Raw genomic sequence first — 19,797 nt, forward strand, 5'->3', positions numbered from 1 at the left:
TACTTTAAAAACGTGTCAAGCTAGGGTGGATTAGACCATGCCAGAATCACATGCGCCCAACATAATGAAAATAATTGAAAATAAAATAATTCATTTAATAAATTATTTATATATATATAAGTTGGTAAATTGCTCGAGTTGGATTTTAAATTCAAAATATTTTATTTTTAAAATTTATTTTAATTATTGTTAAGCTTTTATTTTGGTTACTTAGGGTGGGTTTGGATGCCCGATTGGGTGCGGTGCGGTGCATTTAGCTTACTTTTTGTCTCACGCTACAGTATCGTTACAGTATCTAATCTCACTGTCACCACTGTTTTTACACTAACCGTAGGTAAACGCACCACCCATCTAAACTAACTCTTAGTTTTATAAAATTACAAAATAATTATTAAATTATTCAAAAGTTTTCTTTTAAGTTATTAAATTGTTAAAATTGCTAATCTGTACCAATTGAAAACTATCATTCCCATTCTCTTCTACTATTCAGTTTTATTTCATGAAATAAGTTTGAACGTTATGAATTTGGGAACCAAAGTCTGTGAAGCTTTCTTCTCAGATCTCCAACATCGACTATCAAATCGACTTGGATTTGATGTATGTTATTCCACTCGAATCGTCACTTAAAACTCGCTAGTTAGACTATTATTTAAAAGAAACTTAACATCTTATTGACTTAGATAAAAATTTTCGTATAATATTAATGTACTAAATAAAAACTTTTAAATAATTTAATGATCATTTTATAATTGTTTTTAAATTGAGTGATCAAGACGTAAATTTGTTAATAATTTAGTCTCAGTGTACTTCACAAAAAAGTATGCTCAATCACCACATAACGCAGACGTTTCATTTACTTTAATATAGAGGGATCACCCGGACGGCGTCGTTTGAGAAAAGGCGAGATTTTGCTTTTAAACGCGCATTTGAATTGCCGTTTGGCGGGTCCATTTTCGACTGTAAACAACCGCTACCGCCATCATCACCAACCAAACTTCAAGCTCTCCCTTAATTCACACACATCTCATGCAAATTTCAATCTTTAAAACAAAACCCAGGAAAAAGAAATTCAACCCAAAATTTGATCTCTTTTTAGTAATTTTTCTACTCCATTTCAAGCTTTGATACGAAAAAAAAAACAAATGGAAGCTACCAAGATTCCACCTCCACAACAAATGGAAGATAAAGAAGAAAAGGAATCTCCAGAAGATGAAGAAGGACCAAAGAATGGAGGAGGTTGGGGTGGTTGGGTTTTCTCCACTTTCTCTGTTCTATCTGATCTTCAAAAAGCCGCCGCTGTTGCCGCCGAGGAGATCGCTCTCAATGTAATTTTATTCTCTTTTTTTTTTCCCTTTTATTAATACTTCTGGGTTTTTTTGTATTCGAATTAAAGATCTGTTTTCTTTTGAATCTCTGGGTTTTTAAGTGAAATTTAGATCTTCGATAACATATGGCTGTGACAGGCTTCTGGGGTTGCAGAGAACGCTGCTAAGACTATTGCGGTATTCAAGCTGCCAAGACTATTGGGTATTTATAGGAGAATGGAGGCTGAACGTGGGTTCCAACCACATGAGCTTCCTTTTCGGGATGGAGTGATACGGTGGCATGTGTTAGCCTAAGGCACTGTTGGAATTGACCTGAAGGGCCTAGCTGTCGGATGTGTTGAACTGATGGGTGCTGTCAAGGAGGTTTCCCAATATATCTTTTGCAGATTGTATAAGCTCACTAAATATGATATTTAGGCATGAAATCAGGTTTCTCTGGCGAGGAGCTGCCAAGGTTGTATCGCCAGGCCCCTAGGATGGTCTGGTGAGGGAGCTTAAGGTAAAGGTATAACATATATTTAGATATAATCACTGTGGCAAGTTAGTCTAGGTGCTTTTAAGAAAAAAATCTACGACTAACTAATGATATAAAAGTAAAGAATCAATTTATGCCAAATTAAGTACAAAGATTGTATCTCCAATTTGATTATAGTTGAGGGACTAAAACAATAATTTGACCTTCTGATACCTTGAAACTATACTAATCTGAGATGATAGTAAACCAGCAGAGTTTAGTTTTCTTGTTTGTGTTTGAACCTATGTTTTGTGTTTTCTTGTTCAGACTTTGAGTAGAAATTTTTCCTGGTACTTAGAACATGCAAATGCCGTAGATAGATAATTTGAGAATGGAAAGTTCCATGCTAATATAAACACGAATAACGTAGGCTGCTGCTAGATTTCGTGTTAATGGTCTATCTCCGAATGTCATAACGTTTTTCCATTGTATTTTCTAGGCTCGAGCATTCTGCTGTAAATTTTGCGGATTCCATGAACCATGGAGGTTTACCTGCTGGTTCCGTTGCACCATCATTGATCAAGGTTTGTGCAGGCCTTGTTATCCTTCTTAATAATGCCATGATGATCTCGTAAAATCCTCATCTTTTTTTTTCTAAGACCAGAAAACCTTTTACAACAAAGGGAATGCAAGTGCTCGAGTATGTAGGAAAGGAGACTATGGAGTTACTAATCAATGAAACCGGTATAGAACTTGAAATGAACACTAAAGAGAAACGAACAATCATCTGAGGAGGACCGGTTATTAGAGAAAGTTAGTTTCAATCAATGGTTCTACATATACGGAGGTTCAGAACAGTTGGAGGTTTAGCTTCTTATCCTCGAAGTTGGAATTTAACGATTCAAATTATTATAATCTTTTCGAATCGCTGAACTATAATGATGTTAGGAACTGGAAGCATTATCCAGCCATTACGCCCTTCTATTTAATCGAAGAAAAACAACATTACCAACCGAACAGAAATCCATGTATGAGGGAAAGCTTAAAGAAATCCAACTAATTTTCACTTCCGATTCCGGAATGGATGGAAATGATCTGGAGTCAGCCAAAGGAAAGACCAAGGACAGTCATGACGAGATGAAAATTTTACATGATTCAAGTATTCGAAAGTATGCGGATATGGCTGTCGGGTAATTTACTAAATACTGTTTCTTTTTCGTTTTACCTTAGCTCGGAAAATTTCCCGACTGAGTTATTAATGGCTATATAGTATGGCTCCCGTATTTTCTGCAGTACTATTTATATTCGATGCTGCTTGGTGTCGTTAATCCACAACTTTTTCAGGTTCATAAATGCATTGGCCGGATTAGCTGTTAACGACATAATCCAAAGAACTACTAGAAGGCTAGAGTCACTCCACCCGGAGGGAGTTCATGTATCGAAATGTTCTTTATTTTTTTTTTCCGAGCATTTTGATGTTTGTTTCTGGATACGAACTGAATTTAAAATAATGTGTATGCTGCAGCTGGTTTCGGAAACGTGCTGTTTAGCGGTGTCTCACCTCCTGATGCTTGGTAAATCTGTATATCTAATGGCAACAAAGTTCGAGTTGAAGATCCCGATGATGATGATGGTGATGATATAATGAATATCGAATGGCCTGAGGATCCTGTTGAAAAGGCGAAATTAATAAGAGTTAAGGCACAATCATGACATGTTATACGGAAGCTGTATCGAGCAACTTTATCACTGGTTAGTTTCTTTGCAGTTACCTTTGTTTTCGAGCTCCAATAGCTAAGGTGATCCATCTTTGATGCTGTTTTCAGGCATATCCTATGTAACCAAAGCCTACGTAGCAGCCGTGAGAGCGCTACCGTGGATTCGCATGAAGCACTTCCACAAGCATCAATCCAGGAGAAAGCCAAGTCCTTCTCCAAACACCTCCACGATGATCGGGCCACCGCGGTGAGCAAAATCTAGGATGGACTCCAATATTTGTCTTGTGTAGTCCTTTCGACCTCGATGCCGGCAACTTGAAAACCCGAATTCTCTATGCAAAATTTCTATTGATGATGCGATATAATTTTAGAGCGAATCGTCATCGCATTTCAGGTAGCAAAGTACAGTTGGTTACCAAGTTCATCTACCAGAGTGGAACACGAAATTACATTAACCCTTCAAAAATACAGAGATCAAAGTACAATTTACGCAATTCCACACAAATAGCAGACTTGGTTCTTTCAGAGAAAATGTATTTTAAAAATAATAATAATAAATAAGCCATCTCATTAGAAAAAGAACAATTACAGCAAATAGGTTAAAAGAAGTCTAAACACATACAATGAAAGTCCATGGGGGAGAGAGCAGTTGTGAAAACCAACGGTATGCATGCAGGACTCATCGATTCGATTGATTAGTCCGGTTCAATTCAAACAACACTAGCAACTTGGAAATGAAACCGTTTCTCCTGCTGTTACAATATCAATATTAGGGAAGGGGAGTAGAGTTCAAAACCCGTGTTACTTAATAGCTAAATAGAGATTTTAGTTATTACTCCAAATTAACTCTTAGTTAGAATTAGTGTTGTTTGCATTAGATTATATCAGTTAAAGTATCGGTTCGAAAAAAATTATTAGATCGATTAATTTGAGAATTAAGTGAAAAAACGAGTTAAATCGGATGATTGGACTTGATTTTTTATTAAATTAATCCGACCGAAAACTTTGATTATAACTTTGGCATATAAAGAAAGGGAGGAATCTAGAGAGAAGGCATTGGGTTTTGGTCTCTTGGTGTGACTGTATGTTTGTTTCTTTTAGCAAAACTGTCCATGTTAAATGTATGCGAAACTATGTGATTTCATATATATGTCTATGTTCAATGTATGTATGATATATATTTTTAATTAAAATTCATTATACCCTATCATGTTAAATTTGTGTTAACATACACGTCACGTCAGAATTTTGGATGATCTCTTATTTTTTCAGAATTACTATCCAAAGTGGGATTTATTTGTTCAATTTTTTATATTAGAGGGACTGCCAAGTATTTTTACCTATTCTTTTATATGTTTGTTTTTTGGATAAACTACAATAAGGTCACTAAACTATTAATAAAGTTTACATTTTAATTATTTAATTTCAAGAAGTTATAAAATAATCATTAAACTATTTAAAAATTTTTATTTAAGTCACTGGATGTTAACATCACTGATGTACGGCCTTTTCTTGCTCACACCGTTTGCATCAATTGAAAGCTCTATTTTTCTTTCTTTTCTACAATTCGTTTTTTTTTTCATGAGACAGCTTTAAATGTCATGAATTTATGAACCAAAATGTAAAAAACTTTCGTCTCCAATCTCTGATACCGATCGTCAAATCAACTTGAACACGCAGTATACTTTTCTACTCGTCAATGAGTATTGATTCACCGTATTAATCATCAAATCGTTGCTTGAAGTTCACTAACCCGACTAAAAAAAAAACAACCACTGACTTAAATGAAAACTTTTAATAGTTTAATGATCAATTTATAACATTTTTAAATTGAGTGATGAAAATATAAATTTACTAATAATTTAATATTTTTACAGTTTTCAGTTTACAATTTTTTTTAGCAAAAGCGTCCATGTTCAATGAATGTAAAACTAAGTGATATATAATAAGCCATAGCCACATAATATTACTAACCTTCTTTTAAAGCAAGCTTTCTATAGCAGAAACTTCAACAACATCATCATCATCAATCTAATCTCCATGGGAGAAGTGGATCAAGCTTTCATTCAATCCATCCAACACCGAGCCAACCTCGATACCATCGAAATCGAAGGAATCCCATTAATCAATCTTTCACTATCCCACACTACAGACATCAACCTACTCGTTTCAGAGATAGGAAACGCTTGCAAAAATTGGGGTTTTTTTCAAGTGATCAACCATGGGGTGCCTTTGGAATTGCTCGATAAGATTAAGGTAGCAGCTAAAGCATTCTTCGATCAACCCATGGAGGAAAAACGTAAGGTTAAACGAGATGAAGTGAATCCCATGGGGTACTATGAAAGTGAACATACAAAGAATGTTAGAGACTGGAAAGAAGTGTTTGATTTCTTGATAAAAGACCCTACCTTTTTGCCAGCTTCGCCTGAGCTTGAGGATGATGAAATGAGGACGTTGAGTAATCAGTGGCCCGAGAATCCTCCACAGTTTAGGTGATTAATCTTTCATTGGCGCTTTTCTTTAATGTTGTTAGGTAAAAGTAAACTCTTGGATGCACTGGTTAGATTATATTTTGTACGTATTTACTAATATATATATATATATATAAAAATTATTCTTTACCGGTCATATCAAAGAGTAAAATAATCTTTCTGTTAAAAGAATAGTCAAACAATTTCACATGATGTGTCGCATATGCGCATATACCGCATACTAATTACAAGAATAATTTTTAACATTATAAATGGATGAAATTTATAATATGGTCAATTTACTTTTTAATCTAAACTACAATGATTAATTTACCCATTTTATGAGTGAATGAAGTAAAATGTAATCCGACTCCTACTATAGGAGCCTTATGGTACTTTTATCAACCTTCCCATTGGTGTGTTTGATAGATTGGTTGGTAGAGATGATCAAATCTGTGATTAGGGTGTAAACGAGACTAGCATTAGCTATTCGAGTTCAAGTTTGAATAGAAAAATATTCTTACTCAATTCAGTTATTATCAAGCCGAGCTTGAGCTCGAGGAGCAAGCTATCAATCAAGTTAAATTCAAATTTAGTAATATCTAGTTTGAAAACGAAAACCGATAAATGAGTTTAATCGAGCTCAAGTTTGAATAGTTTGATTATATCTCGAACATAAATTAAACTTAAAAATAACTTAAAAATAGATGTTTGATCGAGCTCAAATTGAGTAATGAGCTCCGAATTTCAGATCAAGTTCAAACTTGTTAATATTTGAGCTCAGTAGGAACACCCTTATGACTGTTCAGTAGTAGAATTTGATAGTTTAGCTGCCTATAGAAATCTTGGGATTGTTGTTTAAAATTGCTTTATAAATTAACAAATCATATTAGTTTCTTTAACTATTTTGATTCAAGATAGAAATGAAATTGCTCAAGCTGGTTTGATTAAGATCATTTACTTATTTATATTTGAGTTTGAATTCGAATTAAAGATTAAAGTACGAGATGAACCTCAAGTTAACCCATTAGGGTACTCAAATTCAATTTGCTCAATATTAACTTGAGGCTAACAATGATCAAGTGGAATGCGAGCTCTTTTTCAAATGGAATCGTAACAAGTGTTTAGTTTACGCCCCATGTTAATCCAGTCTATTAATGTTTGCCAGGGAGGTATGCCAAGAGTATGCAAGAGAGGTTGAAAAGCTGGGTTACAAGCTATTGGAACTCATCGCTTTGAGCTTAGGCTTGCCATCTAATAGGTTCAATGGCTACTTTGAAGACCAACTAAGCAGGATGAGACTTAACCACTATCCTCCATGCCCTTGCCCCGAGCTAGCACTCGGTGTAGGTCGACACAAGGATGCCGGTGCTTTAACCATCGTCGCTCAAGACGATGTCGGAGGATTACAAGTGAAGAGAAAATCGGACGGTGTCTGGGTTCCTGTTAAACCGACCCCAAATGCCTTGGTCATCAATGTTGGTGATATTATTCAGGTAACTTCAGTTTAGTTTGGGCTAATTTATCCAAGCTCTTGCATGTAGATTTGTTGAGGCAGACTAAGACAAAATGCAAATCTGAAAATTAACTAAATGGTCAAAATATGCCTATCAGTCCCTATATTTTAAAAAGTTATTATTAAATCCTCTTGCTTTTTTAATTTAAAAGTTTTAGTTCAATCATCGACAACATTAGTATTTTCTGTCAAAAAATTGCTTAGTATCATATATATTTATTGAGTTCATAACAATTTGCTTCTAAAGTTGGTATGATCGCATTGATGAAAAATACTATGGTTTTACACGAAACTATCAAAGATGGTCAAATGATATTGGATTTTCAGGTTTGGAGCAACGAAGCTTACGAGAGCGTGGAGCATAGGGTGGTGGTGAACTCGGAACGGGAAAGGTTTTCGATTCCGATCTTCTTTTTCCCTTCTCACTATGTGATGGTGAAGCCATTGGAGGAGCTTGTGAACGAGGGAAACCCACCCAAATATAAACCATACAACTTTGGGAAGTTCAATGTGGCTAGAAACCGCAGTAATTACAAGAAACTTGAGGTCCAAAACATCCAAATTAGTGACTTTAAGATCATCTAATTTTTGCCGTTTTCGGACGGTCGGAAAAGGTTGGGGCTGCTCGGGATACTAGTTCAGTCCCGATTTATTCTAGTTTAAGTTTAGATATATTCTAATTTTCAAATGGTTATACTTAGTAGTTCTACTTCTAGTTAATCAAACCTATATATATATATTGCAATATGAGGTTGGTTTTACAATTTGGGTAAATTATTCTTTTACTCTTTTACCTTTTAAATTTTTTTAAAGTTATTACATTACTTTTGTTTATAATTTTTTATATGTCAAATATAAATTTGATTTTAAATAAATTATTTTTTATTTTAATATTTTACTTAATTAAATTAATTTTTAATGTTATAATATTAAAATTAGTGAATATTAAATTATTAAGCTTAAAATACAGTTTTTTTTAAATACAAATATGAATAACATTTATCAATTTAAATTTATGTTTTTCAAATATAATAAGAGTTAATTACATTGACTGATTAAAGTAGAGCAAAGATAAATATAAAATAACAAAAAAAATTCACATTAAAAAATTAATTTAATAATATATATAATAAATAACTTGTAAGAAATTATTAATAATATTATATTAATATTAATATTTAAACCATAATGACTTTTTGTATTATTTTAATATTAAATATTTTTAAAATTAAATTACTTTTTCAATTTTATTAAAAAGTTTAAACAAAAACTAATATTAGAAATTTAATATAAACAACCGATCTGTGCATCGTACGAGATTACAAATTAGATAAACACTAAAAAGTTAGCATTGTATCAAAATATATGACTCTTGTCAAATACAAGTATCATATTAGACTTAAACAATAAATGTACTACATTAGAAAAAAAGTGTTAAACTTGGGTACCAAATAATGTATTAAGCCAAAACAAAATTATTGCATATATTTGTAAACTTGTCAATTTAGCGTGATGTGTCAGATTTCGATCGAATCAAATAAATTCGGATATTAAAATTTTCGAATCATTTTGATTTGTTAATTTTTTTTTATTTAAGTTAATTCAGGTTTTTTAGAATAAATCATTACATGTTTAAACTAATTTTCGATTTCGGTTACTTCAAGCTTATATTATTTTGAATTGCTTATTCAAATTATTTTCGATTAAATCGATTTTAAAATTTTAAATTATGTTCCTAGATTCGAAATATTAATTTTTTATAATAAAATCGAATTGGTTTGATTGAGAATGCTTAAATTTTTTTTTCTTTCCCTATTAACTTAATCATGGAAATGGGAAATTAATTCATCCAATTCCATTTTAAGAAACACGTCATAGCAAAGGATTAATGTAACATGTCTTAATCAAAACAGTGAATTTATTTATCTTTTAATTAAAAAAGTTTAATTTTGTTTAAATTTGAGATTTAACCCTTCTATTTTAGTTTGATATAATTTAGTTCTTAATTATGAATTAGTTCATATTAGAGGTGCTCCGCCGGCCCGACAGTCCGCCCGAAATATGGGAGGTTCGGGTAAAAATATAGGCCCGAAATATGGGCTTGAGCAAAAAATGAGGCCCGTTCGAGCACCATTTTTTTGGCCCGGGCCCAGCCCAAATATAATAAATATATTTTTTATTTTTTATTTTAAAATACTTTTTTTAATTTTTTTTATTTTTAAAATAAATTTTTGGTGTTTATGCAAAAATGGGCCGGGCAGAGCCGGGCTCGGGCTTTTGAATTTTTTCTCGGGCCTGGCCTGGACAAAATTTTAGGCCCATATTTCCAGTTTTTTCTGGGCCCGGCCCATGAGCACCTCTAGTTCATATCGATAAAATCATTAGTTGCTACTATTAAAGTGAAGTGAATTTCTTTTGCCATTCAGTCATTATCACGTGAAAATCCAAAAAAGATAAAAATAAAAATTAATCAATAATAAATTTATATGTCAATTAAATACTTAAAGTTTAATAATAGCAACTAATGATATTATCAATTTGGGCATATTTATAACATTATAAAAATTGAAAGACCAAATACCATCAAACTCAAAATAGGTAGACTAAATCTAGAATTTTAATATAGTGAAGGGACTAAAAGTAAAGTTAAACTATTGAAAACCGAAATTATTACAATATCTTGTACCATAGAGCAAGATACAAGATGAAGCCAACCTGGTTCCACACGGCAAACCCACTAATTACCTACCGCCAATTAATTATTCAATAAAAGTTAAAGGGTAAATTATGCTATTAGTCCATATATTATGCATAAATTATGGACTTAGTTTATGTATTTTAATTTGTTCATTTTTATCTTCTTTAATTTTTTGAATTTTGAAAAAATAGATTTTGATATTTCATTCCAAACTCAACGGTAGCAATTAAATAGAGTTAATTGCACCAAAAATCCCTAAACTACGACTCTCGTTTAAAATTGGTCTTTAAACTTCAAATCATTCTAATTACATCCCTAAACTATCGATGTTATATCAATTAAGTCCTTTCATTACTAAAATTATTTATTTAATTGTTAAATGACATGTAATATCTTACGTAACATAATTTAAAATAAAAATTTTAAGAAAAATGAATATTGTAAAAATAAATGTTTTAAAAATATTAGTTTTGAAGTTTTCAAAGCTTTTACAAAAGCTTTATCATTCACTTTTTTTATTTGTAGTTTTTAATTTTAAAAGATATACGATAACTTACTATTTATTTAAAATTTTCATTTCAAATTTAGCCACATAAGATTTGACGTGTCATTTAACGATTAAATTAACATTTTTAATAATGAAAGAACCTGATTGATATAACATCGATAGTTTAGGGATGTAATTAAAACATTTTAGAGTTTGGGAATCAATTTAGAATGATGGTCAAAATCTAAGGATGTCTAATGTAATTAACTCGATTAAATATGTTAATTAAATATTATTGATTTTCCAAAATCTTATACGACAAATAGATTATCATATATAATATCATGTCACATTGCTATTTCCACGTATTAGTAACAAAAAAGTTACATAATTTAATTAGTGAATTTAATGATTATTATTTAAATAAATTTTAAAAAGGTATAACAACTAAAAATGATCAATTAGAGAATAAAGACTAAATCCACCTCTTACACATAATACAATATTATTAGCAGAATTTAATTAACTGATTTAACAGTTACAGATTGTGTTAAGACTGAAATTTAAAAAAAAACAGTATTTAAAATGACAAAATTCGCAACTTGCACCCAATATAAGGGTTAGTAGCAAAAAATACTAAAACTAAACCGAGTTGAAATAAGCATTATTTATTTATTTTTCATGTACCAAAATGAATATTTTTTGGTAAACTACACCCATGTTTTATTCACTCAACTTTAAAAAGTTACAAAATGATCATTGAATTATTCAAATAATTTCATTTAAGTTACTATTAAGTTTTTTTTTTTTAAGTTTGACTAGTGAGCTCCAAGTGACAATTTGATGATTGGTAGGATGGATTAGTACTCTTCAATGAGAAGAAGAACATACCTTATATCCAAGTCAATCCGACTGTCAATTATGGAGATTGGAGAAAAAAACTGTTTAAATTTTGATTCGTGGATTCGTGATGTTCAAAGTTATTTCATGAAAAAAATTAAACTGTAAAAAAAATGAGAATTTTAAATTGGTGTAGAATGTGCGGACAGAGAATCTCATATAACAATAATTTTAAAGCGCACTTAACTTTCAAATAATTTGATGGTGATTTTATAATATTTTAAAATTAAATGACTAATAATTTAATAAACCAATTCACGCTAATTATTTGTGTACATTTCCTTCTCTTATTACCCACCACCAACCAACGAAAATATTTTTTTCTAAAGAAAATTTCTTTGGAATCCAATGGTTATAAAGCTTGCTAAGCTACATTGTCAACTATCTACCTACTGCACTGATAAAGGATCGCCATGGGAGGAATCGATCAAGCTTTTGTTCAAGAACCAGAACAAAGGCCAAAATCAAGTACAATCGAAGTCGATGGAATCCCAGTGATCGACATGTCGGTTTCCGGCACCGGAGGAATCGAAAAACTGGCTTCGGAGATCGGTAATGCGTGCCGGAAATGGGGTTTCTTTCAAGTGATCAACCATGGGGTGCCTTTGGAATTACGCCAAAGAGTCGAGAAGGTGGCTAAAGCGTTCTTCGATCTTCCCATAGAGGAAAAAAGGAAAGCTAAGCGAGATGACTTGAATTTTACGGGTTACCATGATGAAGAACATACTAAGAATGTTAGAGACTGGAAAGAGGTTTTTGATATGTTAATTGAAGACCCAACATTTCTCCCAGCTTCGCCGGATCCCGATGATGAGGAAATAAGGACGTACAGTAACAAATGGCCTGAGAATCCCCCTGAGTTTAGGTGAAGAAAGGGTTTACATTTTTTCTCACAACATGCTTGCTTGAATGTCTGAATGAATTCTCACTTGAATATTTTACTTAAATTAAGCTCAGTTAAGATTTTGGTGGTATATATGTTTGTATGTATGTAGGTTTGTGCTTGTTTGATGCAATATGTTTGTGTCTATATAGGGAGACATGCCAGGAGTACTGTAGAGAGGTGGAGAAACTGGCTTTCAAATTGCTGGAACTCATATCTTTAAGCTTAGGTTTGCCTGCTAACCGGTTGAGTGATTTCTTTAAACACCAAACTGGTATGTTGAGGCTGAATTACTATCCTCCTTGCCCTTCACCCGAGCTAGCACTTGGCGTCGGTAGGCATAGGGATGGTGGTGCCTTAACTGTTCTTGCTCAGGACGATGTCGGTGGATTACAAATTAGGAGGCAATCAGATGGGGAGTGGATTCCTATCAAACCAATCCCAAATGCCTACATCATTAATATTGCTGATGCTCTTCAGGTAACCTTACTTTTATTAGTACAAAGGAGACAAGAGAAGAGATTGTTGGTTGTTGGGGTTTAAATTGGGTAAACTTCACTAAATTATTAGTAATTTTATATTTTTATCACTTAACTTTAAACGGTTACAAAATGAGCACTAAACTATTTTAAAATTTTCATTTAAGTCATTGAATTGTTTGGATTTGTTTCGTAAATTCGTGCTATTCAAAGTTGTTTCATAAAAAAAACTGAACTATAAAAAATGAGAGTTTTCAATTAGTGCAGACAGTATAAATTAAAAAGTCCATACAATAATAATTTTAACAACTCAGTGACTTAAATAAAAACTTTCAAATAATTTAGTGATCATTTTGTAACTTTTTGAAGTTACATAACCAAAACGTAAACTTATTAATAGTTTAGTGATTTTAGGTGCAGTTTACTCTTAAACCTTAAATCTACGGGATGTCATCTCTTAAAAGTGATGGTATGAATGTAACTTAGGGATAAGAGAAGGGGTCGTAGATGTTAGGATTCGAATCTCGAATCTACTGTATGCAACCTCTCAAAAAAAGGGTTCCATGATGCTTCTTTAGGAGAAGAAAAGGGGTTTGCAGGGTTCAAACCCCGAATCTATTGGATTCCACCTCTAAAAGTGGTAGCTTGAGGAGAAAGGAAAGGGTTATAGATGTTGATATTTGAATGTTGTATACAAAAAAGTTGGGTTCCAAAACCCAAATTTGCTATATGCTATTTCCTTAAAATAGTTGCATTTAACTACTAAGCTGAACTTTAGGCTCACCCAAACACGGTTTCGGGCCTAGTTAGACGAGTTACTTGCGTTTTCGATTGAATCTAAGGCAAATTTGAAGATCATATTGTTAAAACGAGATGGCATTTTGCAGGTCTGGAGCAATGATCTTTATGTGAGTGCGGAGCACAGAGTTGTGGTGAATTCCGAACAGGAAAGATTTTCGATTCCGTTATTCTTCTTCCCTTCCCACTATGTCAAAGTGGCGCCTCTAGATGAGCTAGTGAATGAGCAAAACCCAGCGAAGTATAAAGAATATAGCTGGGGAAAGTATTACATTAATCGAACCGGCAGCAACTACAAGAAACTCGAGGCTGAAAACCTTCAAATCGACCATTTCAAGACGCCAGAATCCGAATAATTGCTGCACTCTATCATCTCTGATTCTAAACCATTACCTGTTTTTTAGTTTCAGCTTCAAGTTGTCATCATATGATATAATGAACATAGTTTGTATCATATAGAAAAATATGCTTTTAGTATGTTTCAGCTACGTGATTATATGCTTTTAGTATGTTTTGGCTACGTGATTATATGTAAGATTTTAAGTTGAATAAAAAGATTGTTTTCATATGATTTTCATAAATTAATGTTGTTGACAGAGTCAACTCTTTCAAGAAAAATCTTCGAAGTATCGTCCGTCGGTCAACCAACCGAATTCTCAACAACCGAAGGTATTGTCTCCATATCGAGTTTTGTTTCCAGCCTCCGCGGAGAGCTATGTACAATTCATGGAGGGGAGCGCCTCAGTTGATGGTATTGCAAGATTCAGGAAATGTGTAACCCAAATGGTACCATGGTTGCAAGTAAAGGGACTATAAGCCTCAAGTTGGTGGTTCGAGTTGCCTCACGCTCAGATATTTCCATTATTATTCACATGCCTCATACTGAAACTTTTCCCGAGTCTTACAGGTACCACCAACTGAGACGCCCCCTCTGTGAACCGTACACCGCTCTTCGCGGAGGCTGGGGACAAAACTCTAACACAAGAACAATACCTTAAATTGTTAGAGATCCTATCAGCTGTCTGATAAACGACACTTCAAAGACTTCTCTCGTGAAGGAGCCGACCCCCTCAACAAATATATCAATACTTGCCTTTACAGTAAAAATTGAACTTAATCCAATTAGTTCACGCAGTTATCTATTACAAACTTTATGAAAATGGAGAGACGAGGAGTCACCATTGCAGTAAAAGACAAAGGTTTTCATTAAAAGAACATAAACACTTCATTTTGAAAGCTAATTGCAACAAATGCTGGATTCTTCCAAGAAGCTCTCCCGAATTTCCGAGAATAAACTTAGATTAACATCAGTTAACCACCCTAGGTTAGTACACGAGCATGATGAGAGTCACATCGCATATATTAACTCACCACTGCTATCAATATCTAGTTCGGAATCATTATCGAGGTCTTCCATATCATCATCAGGGTCCAAGCTACCAGTCAAATAAGAATCGAGATTATTCATATTCGTTGCAGGGATAGTAGCTTCAGAAATGATCTGCATTATCTCGTCAACACTTTGCATAGGTTGATCGGGTTCTTCGAACTGGTCGTTCATCGAGTTCTCATCCATGAGATCTGCTGGTAAGTTCTTTAGAAACCACTCATGATTCTTAATTTCAGGAATGGATATCCTCTGTTGCAATAAAAATCGAATCAATATTATATATGCTTAGAATATATAAATCTATGTTGCTCGGACTTTTCTATTTTCTTAAGGTACCGGTTTCTAACACATCTGGATTCCCAATGAGTTCGGGTAGCATAGTTATGAATTAAACTCTGACATTTCAGGTACAATCATAGACTAAGCCATGATAGCACAAAGAGAAAACTAACCTTTGCCGGGTCAGCAACAAAAATCCTCGAGATCAGATGACGGCACTCAAGGGATATATGGACGTAATCAGGGATTGAGTACTGGACATGTATAATCCGCTGCGAACCAACCGATTCCATTAGTCGAGATATAAGTTGCTATGTTAGCATTAACCAAGGAATGAGCTTACATGTATTGTTTTGTGGAAGTTTCTTGGATCCTCCGGGTCTTCGAACGGATATGCTCCGACCAACATAACATATATGGTTACCCCACAAGACCAGACATCTGCAACCTGAAATTTAGTTCGACATTAAAATTTTAGCATATATTTTACTTGCAAGAAAATACAAAGAGAGGTGATACTAAGCAATCTGAAGCAAATACGAAGCATCATTACCTTTCCGTCGTATTCTTTCTTGAGTAACACTTCGGGGGCAATATAAGCAGGAGTTCCGACTGTCGATTTCGGTTGAGAATGTAATAACGAGGACTGGGGAAAAAAGTATACTACATCAACATATCGTATACGGAAATCAAAGACAATGAAAGCAAAGTATACTATGTTACTTGAACAGAGCTACAAGCATCAAATATGGATACTTCGAGAAATTGAAGAGCACTTGTTATACCTTGGAATACCCGAAGTCACAAATCTTCAAACGAGGAGCTGGACTCCCGTCCAGTAATGTGTTCTCCAATTTCAAGTCCCGGTGGCATACTTGCTTCAGAGAGGAATTCCGGAAAAGGGATCAAACCGAGTTAACTAGTAAAAGCAACGAAACAATAGTTTACTCACCATTGAATGACAGTAACTCACTCCTGATATAAGCTGTTGAAAGAAAAACCGAGCCTACAAACCGGGGAAACAAGTTTAGACAAGAAGAAGAAAGGGAATCCAAACAAACAAATAAAGACTAATATGTAATCGATCAAACACCTCATCTTCACTAAACCGGCCTGCATTACATATCCGTTCAAACAACTCTCCTCCAGCAGCATATTCCATCACAATAGCTAGATGTGTTGGTGTTAATATGACCTAATGTAACACCATGGATTCACAAAGTTAAAAATCTTTATCAAGGATGACGAAAAATATGATAAAAATTGATGGAACACTCGATTGAGGACCGACCTCTTTGAACCGAATGATATTCGGATGCCTTAGAGACCTATGATTGATAATTTCCCTTTGTACATTTTCATCTATCTGTTTGCATACAACATATTATGAAAAAAAGGAACATGAAAATAGAAAATCGAAAACAAACTCAAATATCAAATACCAAATACCAACCGGATCAATCATTAACAAAAGAGCAAGAAAAACAAAATCAAGGTTGATCAGTAAAATACTATGGAAACCCTTGTATTAGAAGTCGAATTGCATTTTGTTCCATCAAAAAATAAGCAAATTAATCTTTATACATAAAATCAAAGAACAAACTTGTCCTTTTATTAAAAATTTCATCCATTTCTACGGTTAAAAATTGATCTTTCTACGTCAGAATGAGATACAGGTGGAACGCCACGTGTAATTTTCTGGTTATTCTAGCAACCACGGTAGTTTTTAATAGTAGAAATAGATAAAATTTTTAACAAAAATTACCAGTTTGGACTTCCGTGGTACTTTTACCAAGTTGATCATAAAGGGTAAAAATACCGTGGAGACCTCTATAGTAAGAGTCAAATTGCATTTTACACTTTTATTTAAAAAATAGCAAACTAATCTTTATATATTAAATCAAAAAGTAATTGATCATTCTGTCAAAATTTTCCTCCATTTCCACTTTTAAAAATTGGTATCTGTATGTCATGACACTACATGTCATTGTTTGGTAATTTTGTAAAGCGCACCAATTTTTAATAGTACAAATAAATAATTTTTTAATAGAAAGAACCAATTTACTCTTTGATCTAATAAAACTCTATGGTAATTTTAACATTGTCAAAGTTAGCAATGAACTAAAAACAGAACCAAATTCCAAAAGCTCAAATCAGCCAAATCAATTGCAGAATTAAAATTCCAACCTCAAATTTATTGAAAACAAACTCAAATATCAACCAGCTATTACTTCTCAATCATTTACAAAGAACAAGCAAATAACACAAAATAAAAGTTGATCATCAAAACAAAGCAATGAACTAAGAAAAGAAAATCAAATTCCCAAAGCTCAAATCAAATTCAATTACAAGCTCAACACCATTAAAAACTATAGAGAAAAAATGGGGTTTTAAAATTAAGAACAACAACAACAAGAAAAATACACACTAACCTTCTCACCTCTCTCGATATACTTAACAGCAACGAGCTCATCAGTATGTTTATCTCTCATCAACCTAGCAACCCCAAAATTCCCTGAACCAATATCTTTAACCAATTCATAACGATCACTATCATGCATAATTGGCAAATCCATCCCAGCTCCCATTGCTGGTCGATCCATTTCACTCAAAGCTTAAAACCCTTTAAAATCCCCCCCCCAAATAAAAAAAAACTAAACCCAAAGAGGAAAAATATGAAAGAAGCAAAACCCAAAACCTCTCACATCACATTATCATCTGATATACTAAAAAAAACCCAGATCAAAGCTTAGTCGGTGATTGGGTTTTTTGTGATTGTAAAACGTGGCAAAACAACGATCGTTTGATTGGGTTGTTGAATAAATGGGTTTTGGCTCGTGAAATTGTTTAACTCAAAAAGAAACTATACTTTTTTCTTTCTGGGGATTTGAATTGAGATTTGAGAAAGAAATTTTACAGATGAGAGAGCTCGTGAACTGTTTGGGGCTTTTTCTTTTTTTCTCTTTATATCTATATATGTATATGAGTGTGTGTGTGTGTGTGTGTGTGTATAGGAACATTGAACCATGACGATGGCTTTTTTCTGAAAATGAGGGGTGCAAGGCAAGCAAACAATGGGCGATCTTGTTTCAGCAATATTGTCTTCTTCTTTTTTACCGTCCATTGCTTGAAGACACCATTTTTGAGTTACTTAAAAACATGCATTAACATTTATTACGTCTTTTATAAGTTTCTGCTACTGATAAAATATAGGGTAAACTACACCCAAGAATCTAGGATCACTATACTATTAGTAATTTTATGTTTTGGTCACTCAACTTTAAAAAGTTACAAAATGGTCATTGAACTATTCAAAAGTTTTCATTTAAGACATTGAACTATTCAAAAGTTTTTATTTAGGTTATTGAGTTGTTAAGTTTTTATTTTTATTTTTATTTTTAATATAAAGTCTAGTTAGCAAATTTCAAGCGATGATTTAACGATCGATATAATGGATTAATACACATCAATGAGTAGAAGAACAAACCTTAGAGTCATATTCAATATGAAAGTCAATGTCGAAGATCAGAAAAAAAAGTTGTTTAAATTTTGGTTCACAGACTCATGACATTTAAAGATGTTTCATTAAAAAATACTGAATTGTAAAAGAGAAGCGGAAGGAGAGCTTTCGATTGGTGCAGGCTATGCAAACAAATAAAGTTGTACAAGAATGACTTTAACAACCCAATGACTTAAATAAAAACTTTCGAATGGTTCAGTAATCATTTCGTAACTTTTTAAAGTTAAATAACCAAAACAAAAACTTACTAATAGTTTAGTGGCCTTAGGTGTAGTTTGCCCTGAAATTTAAAAATAGTAGAAGAAATGGTTAATGTACTATTTAGTACTTGAGTTTGATTCTAATGTTTGATTTGGTATTTGAGTTTTATTTTTGTTTCAAATTGGCATCTTAGCTTAGTTTTAATGCTCAATTTGGCACCTAGGCCAAACAACATTACGCCGCTTTATGAATATTTGACACATGTGCTCTAATTAAAATAACGTATGTAGTTATTAGGACAAAAAAGTTTAGAATCTAAATTGAATATTGAAGCTAAACTCAAGTATTTAAATAAAACAAAGAAAAAATCAAGTACCAGATTGAAAAAAACTTAGGTACCAAACTGAACATTGAAGCCAAACTCAAGTACAAAATTAGGACAAAAAAATCAAGTACCAAATAATATTTAATCCTAGAAGAAACTATATAGGCTTAACTACCAAATTGGCCACTAAATTATCCGATTTTCCCTCTTAGATACCTAAAGGTTTTTTTTATTATTATTTAAAGTGGTACCTAAGACATGCTCTTATTGACTAGTATCATGTTTTAGATAAAATGAGATGATATGTACCACTTTTAACAAAAAAAAAAAGCTTTAGGTACCTAAGTGTAAAA

The 19,797-nt window shown here is 32.9% G+C and overlaps 3 protein-coding genes and 1 pseudogene across 4 annotated transcripts; 3 read left to right on the forward strand and 1 right to left on the reverse strand.

Annotated features, from left to right (window-relative positions):
• The first annotated feature begins 1,142 nt into the window (after window positions 1-1,142).
• LOC107928834 (uncharacterized) lies at window positions 1,143-4,281 on the forward strand (annotated as a pseudogene).
• Window positions 4,282-5,455: 1,174 nt separating this feature from the next.
• Window positions 5,456-8,258, forward strand: LOC107928908 (protein DMR6-LIKE OXYGENASE 1). Its single transcript, XM_016860199.2, has 3 exons — window positions 5,456-5,989; window positions 7,137-7,464; window positions 7,812-8,258. The coding sequence occupies exons 1-3, from the start codon at window positions 5,538-5,540 to the stop codon at window positions 8,067-8,069; spliced, it is 1,038 nt and encodes a 345-aa protein (XP_016715688.1). The 5' UTR covers window positions 5,456-5,537; the 3' UTR covers window positions 8,070-8,258.
• Window positions 8,259-11,831: 3,573 nt separating this feature from the next.
• On the forward strand, window positions 11,832-14,295 carry LOC107928890 (flavanone 3-dioxygenase 2). Its single transcript, XM_016860169.2, has 3 exons — window positions 11,832-12,434; window positions 12,605-12,932; window positions 13,819-14,295. Exons 1-3 carry the CDS (start codon window positions 11,983-11,985, stop codon window positions 14,083-14,085), a joined length of 1,047 nt encoding a protein of 348 aa, XP_016715658.2. The 5' UTR covers window positions 11,832-11,982; the 3' UTR covers window positions 14,086-14,295.
• Window positions 14,296-14,842: 547 nt separating this feature from the next.
• Window positions 14,843-18,540, reverse strand: LOC107928889 (serine/threonine-protein kinase SRK2E). 2 transcript variants are annotated; one of them, XM_016860168.2, is made up of 9 exons: window positions 17,839-18,540; window positions 16,690-16,764; window positions 16,492-16,593; window positions 16,351-16,404; window positions 16,184-16,276; window positions 15,952-16,044; window positions 15,742-15,846; window positions 15,572-15,670; window positions 14,843-15,368 (listed from the first exon to the last, which is right to left on the reverse strand). In XM_016860168.2, the coding sequence occupies exons 1-9, from the start codon at window positions 17,869-17,871 to the stop codon at window positions 15,078-15,080; spliced, it is 945 nt and encodes a 314-aa protein (XP_016715657.1). In that variant the 5' UTR covers window positions 17,872-18,540; the 3' UTR covers window positions 14,843-15,077. The 2 variants fall into 2 exon arrangements, with proteins under 2 accessions (XP_016715657.1, XP_016715656.1); XM_016860167.2 differs by having other exon boundaries at window positions 17,831-18,540.
• Between the last annotated feature and the right edge of the window lie 1,257 nt (window positions 18,541-19,797).

The sequence above is a fragment of the Gossypium hirsutum genome, chromosome D01 (genome assembly GCF_007990345.1).
Source record: "Gossypium hirsutum isolate 1008001.06 chromosome D01, Gossypium_hirsutum_v2.1, whole genome shotgun sequence".
Lineage (NCBI taxonomy): Eukaryota > Viridiplantae > Streptophyta > Magnoliopsida > Malvales > Malvaceae > Gossypium > Gossypium hirsutum.